This window comes from Pyrus communis, chromosome 10 (genome assembly GCF_041283825.1).
Source record: "Pyrus communis isolate YQ-2024b chromosome 10, ASM4128382v1, whole genome shotgun sequence".
Lineage (NCBI taxonomy): Eukaryota > Viridiplantae > Streptophyta > Magnoliopsida > Rosales > Rosaceae > Pyrus > Pyrus communis.
Genome location: NC_142574.1, coordinates 399,621 through 407,765, shown reverse-complemented (window position 1 = coordinate 407,765; position 8,145 = coordinate 399,621). Strand labels below are relative to the sequence as shown.

Genomic DNA, 8,145 nt, shown 5'->3' with positions numbered 1-8,145 from the left:
TGTTAGGAAAACGTATGCATAGAAACATAATAAGTTCCATGATTCAGTGATTGTACACATATTGGAAATCAAAAGGAGAACAAACGAAGATTACTCCTCTTCCCTCACTCACTCTACACACACACAAAAGACAGGCAAACCGAATATTCTTGATCTCTCTATCAGAGAGAAAGCAGAAGAATCTTATGAGTTTTTTCTATGCAATTGAAGAGTTGATCATGGCGAGTCATGGAGACAAGCTGCAGCGCCATCAAGGCGAACAAGTTACAACTTGTATAACGGTGGTTAAGAAGTCAATGGTGGAGGGGAGTGCAAGTTGCTTGAAAGTGATCCAATAAGTGCTTTCATTCCAATTCCAATATAATGGAGCTAATTTGCACAAGTTAGCAAGTTTATGCTGACTGAAATTTGATGTCAACGATTTTTGGCAGTACTCTTGCATCTTGATTTAAAAAGTTCAAGCAGACCACCAGTTGATGCACTTATTTAGGCCTTCAAGAACAGAACAATCTAGAAAACAAGTAGCCATGACATCCCTGCACGATATCAAGCAAAGCAACAGTTTGGCATGCTTCCCCAACAGGACGGTCCTTCCATTGATTCAGTATAGCTTCGGCAACTGGACCAATCTGATGCTGCAGTACCGCCGCACCAAGGGGTCCTACCAAATTGAGCCTCGTTGCAGCAGAAATAACATCTCTCATTGTAATGAACATGTAAGCCCTTTGAGAAGTAGTGCTATCCAACCCAAGCAGTCCGCATATAACCCCAAACAGAGGAGCATGGTGAAAAGAAACAACACCAGCACTCAAACAAGCTTCCCTCATAGATTTAAGACACGGTATTTCCGAATACACAGATGCAGCCACCCTCATCAGTGCCGACCCTTGTGCAATTGATGCCTTTCTACTCACTTCATTAGTCAGCATTGCATCCAAGATTTTGTCGAGTCTACGCCTGGTCTCCGAATCAGGTGATACTGTTGCAGAATACACAAAAGGAAGCAGTAAGCTTCCAGTGTTCTCCAACAGATGTATTATGAAAGTTTGGAGATCTTCAGAACCGGAGACTATGCGAGCTTGGATTGCAGCCTCAAGACCAAAAGAATGAGCAAAACCGCCAGTTGGGAGAATTGAATCGAGCAGTTGCCATTGGCTCCACTGTAAGGAGGAGTCCGATGAAGCACGCTTTTTGGTTTCTCTGTCTACGTCCATAGGATCTGTTGGGAGGTCAGAATCAAGCAGTGACCATTGATTCTGCTGTAAAAAGAGCCTGATGAAGCACGTTTCTTGTTTTCTTTGTTTCCGTCTATCTGATTCTGATCCCCCATTTCGAAAAGATGAAACCACTCTGCTTAGGACCAAATGATTAAATCAAAACAATAGCACTGTTTATTTTCTTCTTCTATTTATCAATTGACATCACTTGGTACAATAAGGTTTATGCGTGTGGGGATGCTCATGATGAATGACAAATCTACGACGACTAAATTGAAAAACTTAAAACACACACAATCATAAATGTCTTATGCTTTTCATCATCTGCTCAAACACATAAGAAATGAATTTCGGTTGCATTACGGCCTCGTTATTACTTTTTCATGGTTCAGAATCTACTATATTTTACTGAGGGAGGGAGAATCGAACTCGGAACCTCGAGTTCATGCTCATAAACCAATGTCCCTTCAAGGCCTTTAGTGTTCAGAATCTACTCTGTACTAGATGGTAACTGTTGCAATACATACAAGATTATCTGATATAGGCAATGCTCTTAAACTTGAGGTAAATTAATAATTTAAATAAAATTGAAATACGTACGTACACACACGCTGCCTCCCGATTCAGGAATCCCTCAATTTATCATCACTCTGTCCCAATTCGGCAGCGGTCTGGAATTCAGGAGATAAAATTAGGAGCTTGCCCCCTATTCAAACCATATGGAAAAACATAAGAAGAATAAGAAGAAGAAAAAGGAGGAGATTTTACCTCTTTCTGAGAAGCCATTTTGGTTCCTCTATCTGATCAAAGTCTTAGGGGGGTGACTTCGGTATTGAGAATTGAGATAGAATTGGAAACAAAATCGACCAACCGGCCGAACTGACCCCAACCTAAATAAATAAAAAATTAAAAAATTAGAGTGTTGAACCGAATCAAACAAGTTTAGAATCAGTTCGTCTCTTGTTCGTTTTTCTGAACCGGTCTAACCGAATCAAATCAATATTGTCTTCCTGTAAGTGGGTACATAGATTTTATATTATATATTTAACTTCATTCTTATTCTTAGTATATTTTAATTATTATTTGGAAGGACTTTCGATTTTCTCTAGATCAAAACATGATCAAATTGATGAATTTTGGAGTAATTCTAGTTGAAGAACGTTCATGAGTCACTTGGCTTGATCATGTCAAAATTTGGAATTTTTCTACCAATGTGATTTTCTGGTAATAGAATAAAGGTGCAGTACGCGGTGCTGGAAAAATGACATTATGGGCTTGAATTGTTTTTTTGGAGCCCAAAATGATCTCTGATGGGTTTGTGGCCTTCTGGAGATGTGTTTAGAACGTTCCGATCTTTAAAATGTGCTATTATGGGTCGGATTTTGATGATATTTAAGGCTAAATGTGGCTGGACAATTACCTGGCACATTCTCCTAGTTTAATTAAGATTTTATTTTATAAGATATTTTATTATTATTTGGTTTCCTAGATGGAACAAAAGACTAATTTTTAGGGATTGTGCAATGGTTTGGATGGGATTTAACGTTTTGACCGGCCCTAGTTTTTCTACCTTCTCTTTTATGCAACTTTGAAGACAGAGAAATTGGCTAGGGCTCTTGAAGATTTTCAGTGTTTTACTTTAAGGTGTTTTCATTCTTTTTCTTTATAATAATATTTTATATTATTTTAATTATGAATATGCGTAGCTAATCCATTTTGCTAGGGTGAAGTCTTGAGCCTTAGCATGAATATATAATTTTTATTTAATTGTTTATGATTGATTGCATACATGCTTTGAATTATTGATCATCGTTTTAAATTATCTAATTGTCTTAATACTTGATCACCATTATGATCTTTATAAAACTAAATTGATGCAATTTTGGTCTGAAGATTCCCTCAAATTGACGCTGACTTCTTGTGGTTAATAATTATAATTTCACTTAAGATGAACATCATGTCTTAAGAATTGCATGGTTTTTCAAAGGATTTTCATAAAACATAACGAGTCTCTCATGTTCATATTTGATCCGAAGTCCTGACGGAATGCATGTTAGATATATGTTCTATGTTAGAGGTTCCAAGTATAATATATATTAGGAAAACCCAACCTTCAAAGTGGCATGTGTAGATCATAAGTAATTGGTAAAAATATATAGGATTGCTAGGTGATGGTGGAACCTAGTGCTTTTACAAATTGGTATTTAAAACTCTTTTCTTTCATGGTATTAGTTTTGGGAAGATTTAATATTTGTTTTTAATTAAAATTTGTTTTTAATATTACCCAAATTCAAAAACTGTGACATCCCACATTGTCCAGGGGAGTGATCCTTATATGTATATTCTCATCCCTACCTAGCACAAGACTTTTTGGCAGCTCACTGGCTTCGGGTTCCGTAGGAACTCCGAAGTTAAGCGAGAAGGGGGCTAAAGCAATCCCATGATGGGTGACGCACTGGGAAGTTGCTCGTGAGTTCCCAAAAATAAACCGTGAGGGAATAGTAAGCCCAAAGTGGACAATATCGTGCTACGGTGGTGGAGCGGGCCCGGGAAGTGATCATCCTCGGGCGGGGATGTGACAAAAACTCATTTCTCAATTTTCAGTTTTAAGTAGTTAATTAGGAATTGTTTTTAAGTAAATTATTAAAATAGTCATTGTGGAGAAGGACCTTCCATGAGCATCTATACTACAATCTCAGTGAGTGGAGCAACTTTCATACCTGCCACGAAGTCCAAAAGTGGACGGAAGATGGTCAATTTTTCCCACAAAGCCAGCGGGTGCCTAAAACTTCCCGACGTCGATTCGTCGTCTACGGTGGTCCAACGGGGTCAAGGTTGGTTGGGTTTTGCTCCTGGGATGATGGGCTACAAAGCCCAAGTGGTGGCATCGGCCATCGCTTTGCCGATTTGCCGGAAAATCGAAAAGGGTGGCTGGAGCACCATTGATTTTCGTCAACTTTCGTGGCCTCAAACCGCTCCATACCATGGTTAATCAAGGTGGTTCTTGGGTGGGTTTTGTAGAGGGGAATGAGAGCTTCAAGATAGTGGTTCTTGGAAGATGGACCCGCGGTGGGTGCGGGTGGACGAAAACCACCTCCTTCTTTTTTTTTTTTTTTTTTTTTTTTTTCTCTCTCTCTCTCTTTCCTCCCTCCATTTCTGATTTTGGGCTTCCCCCACAAAGTGGGTATTTAATTTAAATAAACACTAAACCTTGAATAACCAACTTCGAACGTCCGTAACTATACCGTTATAATCCGGACTCGCAAACGGCTTTCGCCTATACGTTCGTACCAAAGAGTACTACGAGGATATGCTTAAAGAATAAGTCCCATATCTCTCAGGTCGATGGTCAACGGAAGTCAAAGTCCTTGCCTCTAGGGCAATTTCGTAAATTCACGCTTTTAAAATAAAATAAAAACGTAAAATTTGGAACAGGTTGTCACACTTGGGCCTTATGGTTGTGTGGATTAGGCTTGATGATTATACTATAATTGACACACCCCGACCGAGATCGGAGCGTGCTGGCCGTCACACAAATGTGACGTAGCCATGTGCACGTGCGGAAGCTAATAAAGTAGTAAAATAAAAGTACGAATAATTAAAAACTAGCATACAAGTACTAGAATAAGTGCTAGTTAGTGCGATACAAATTCATAGCAGGTCTATAGCAGTCCAAATAAAACGACAACAGTAGTACGCCCGAAGGCGACCCTACAATGTGGAGTGTCTGTCAGAACGCCGAAAAGCCCTCAAGGGAAAACCACCGCAACGGCTAAGCAACTAGAACCTGGAGGGGCGCAAAACAAAAGCGTGAGTGGGCAAAAACAAAGCTCTTTGAAAACCATTTAGCAAAATACAATCTAACCCCTCGCCGTAAAACCTGTATACTTCCCAGAAAATAAACATATATACGTATGTATAACCATGCAAAACATGCTCAAGGGTATGCCAATCATGCTCAAGATATGCCATGCCAAAATCTCATAGTGATATACAAGTGCCCAGGTATAATCATAATCAATATCATGTAATCAGGCAGCCGGAGTCACCTACGTGACCTGTACGGCTACATCTAGAGCTCAAATCTCACTATCGATATCTAAACCTGCCCACGAGTCGGAACCACCTAAAGTGGTCTGTACGACAAGCCTGGGTGTAACATATATATACGCTCTAGTGCTACGATCACGTGAAGGCTGTGCGAATAATCGCGGGTCACCTACGAGTCGGAACCACCTATTGTGGTCTGTACGACAGGCCTATGCACCTAGCTTGGATCCAAGCTGAGCGTATGGTGCGGGAGGTGAACAACACGTGAAGGACTGTGCCCTACTCTGGGCGGGAGCACTAACACCGGGGGTGCAGGTTATGAGCTCTCTAAGCATCTCTAACCACTATTTAATGCAATCGTTAATTAACGCTTACCTGGCACTTACCTATGCCTCCACAGCACCCACATATAGATATATATGACATATGCACATGTATATGTATGCCACAAATAATGCACGCAATGATGCATAAACGATAATAATAAAGTACATGGCATAAGGCAAATAACCCTTTTTAAATCAATTTCTGGGAATATAAATGTATATAGGTATATACGGAAAACAAAAGCCCACTCACTGGTATGTAGAAGGGTCGTAGCCCCCCTGTCTCGCATGTGCACGCTCGTCCTCTGGGTACGTGTCACCTAAATGCGAAACAACTATAAAAACGTTAACTTTAAAGCACATAACCCGTTTCTCGTAATAACTTCTCATACATTGCTCAAAATGGACAAATGAATATACCAACGTGCTCTACACAACCTCAGGATCACAACCATATTTTTAAAATAATTTTTGGACCTCGCACGCGCCCCCACGCGCCAGCACAGGCACGGACCTACGCGCCACCCACGCGCGGCCACGTGCCAGGCACACTGACGGTGTCAACAGACGCCGTCAGGAATATTCCGTCAAACTGACGGAATATTCCGTTAAATCTAACTGGTTCCGTTAACGGCGTTAGGAATATTCCGTCAGAATTGACGGAATATTCCGTCGCCTTCTTCCTTCGATCGCCGGCAACGTCGCCGGCGCCGGAAACTGGGAAAACCTGCAACTCAGGTTTTCTCACTCATTTTTCAACCGTTTTTCGTGATTCTTGGACCAAATGAAAGCCCTAAACTAGTAGAACAAGTCCCAACAAGTTTTAAGGGCTAAAACTAAGAGATTATACCTGTCCAAAAACTCCAAGTTCGGCCAACTTCGAACCAGGCCTTCCCGACGTCCAAATTCGTCCAACGAGCTACTCCGACACTCCTGGGAACCTCACAAACACAACTACGAGCTCAGAAAACCCAAAAACTTAATGTACAAACTTTGCATGCACAGTACACAATTCGGACCACTTCGAAACGACGTGAAAATGGTAGTTTTCTCACCTGAAAAGGGTATGGCTGAGCTTGCCTCGACTTCACGAGTCGAATGGTGTAGTTGGTTCCTTCGATCTGTGATGGTTTGAAGGTCCTTGGTGTGTGTCCGTACACTCACAGAAGGAAGAAGAAGAAAGAAGGGAGAGAGAGAGACACGGGACAGGGATAGAGGGAGAGGGAGAGTGAGTCAGTGTGTGTGTGTGGCCCTCCACTTGCCACCACACACAAAATACCCCACAACGTGACGAAAAACATACTAGGGGCAAAATCGTAATTTCACACGTGCGTTTTAATAATCCCGGGACGGGATGTCACAATAATATTAATATTAATTAATATTAATTAATCAAGACAAGGGAATCTGATCAATTAGTTTTAATTTCGAATTAAGTTTTTAATTAAATTAATTAAAAAACGTTTTGATTAATAGACACAACTCTTTGGAAAGAGTTGTATCTTTTTGGAAAGAGCTGTATAGCTTCAGATACATCCAAAATGTGTTTGAAGAGGTATGAAAGAGCCTATATAACTGGAGTCCTCATTTCCATCAATCATTATATTTTCTTCTTCCTCCTTATCTTCCGTACAAATTTTCGAGAGAGTAAACACACAAAGCAATTCGCTAGAGTTCTATAATCCAATGCGGGTTGTAGAATTAGGTAGTTGTATCCTGGTCGAGCATACGTTGTAGAACCACAAGCACACGAGTGGGACGGAAATACTGTTCGAATGACATAGCGTTTGCGCTAGCCTCTACCTTCAATTCATTCAAGTTAGTATCATATTAATTTTTGTAATTATTGTGTTATTGCATTCTGTATTGCAAATATATGTGAATAATAAAGTATACGTATTTTGGTTCTGTATTTCTGTTATTTTATTGTTTCTAAATTGTTCTCCAACAATAATTGGTTTCATTCCAGACAACGGCAACGAGCAGTGCATTTTTATTGTTTTAAACAACAATTTTTATTGTTTTAAGCAAATATAAAATGTATTAAGTATGCAAAATTTATTCAACAATTTGTAGAATGTTAATATAATAAGCTTAAAAAAAATTTCAATGTTCTAAAAATATTTTTAAGTAAATCATACAATCGCGAATATAATTTATACACCACTCACTCTCATCGACCCCGACGCTGAAGACTGTCACGAGCAAAGATAATGCAAAATAACGTGTACACCCATTGAAACGTGGCGAGCAATACGAAGGAAACTCAAATTTAAAATGAGTCGAAACATTTTCAGTGCATTAAAGATGAGATCACTAATTTACAAGTAGGTAGTCATGACAAATGAACTCCTCGTGACATGTCGGCACTTGTTTTATTTTCCAATCAAACGTCGGCACTTGCAACCAAAAAAAAAAAAAAAAACCCGACTAACACGGCTGTAGTTTAGTTTCGTTGAGACTTGAGACTTAGGAGTGAAGGCAGGAGGGCCAGCTCATGTCATATTGTCAATGCAGCATACGTGTAAGAAAAGTACTGGCTCTGCCACGTG

The 8,145-nt window shown here is 39.9% G+C and overlaps 1 protein-coding gene across 6 annotated transcripts; it reads right to left on the bottom strand.

Moving 5' to 3' along the window:
• UREF (urease accessory protein F) lies at window positions 1-2,336 on the bottom strand. 6 transcript variants are annotated; one of them, XM_068468313.2, is made up of 3 exons: window positions 1,986-2,336; window positions 1,818-1,888; window positions 1-1,350 (listed from the first exon to the last, which is right to left on the bottom strand). In XM_068468313.2, exon 3 carries the CDS (start codon window positions 1,212-1,214, stop codon window positions 495-497), a length of 720 nt encoding a protein of 239 aa, XP_068324414.2. In that variant the 5' UTR covers window positions 1,215-1,350; window positions 1,818-1,888; window positions 1,986-2,336; the 3' UTR covers window positions 1-494. The 6 variants fall into 6 exon arrangements, with proteins under 6 accessions (XP_068324414.2, XP_068324416.2, XP_088534358.1 ...); XM_068468315.2 differs by having other exon boundaries at window positions 1-1,353; window positions 1,986-2,228; XM_088678232.1 differs by having other exon boundaries at window positions 1-1,728; window positions 1,822-1,888; window positions 1,986-2,228.
• Between the last annotated feature and the right edge of the window lie 5,809 nt (window positions 2,337-8,145).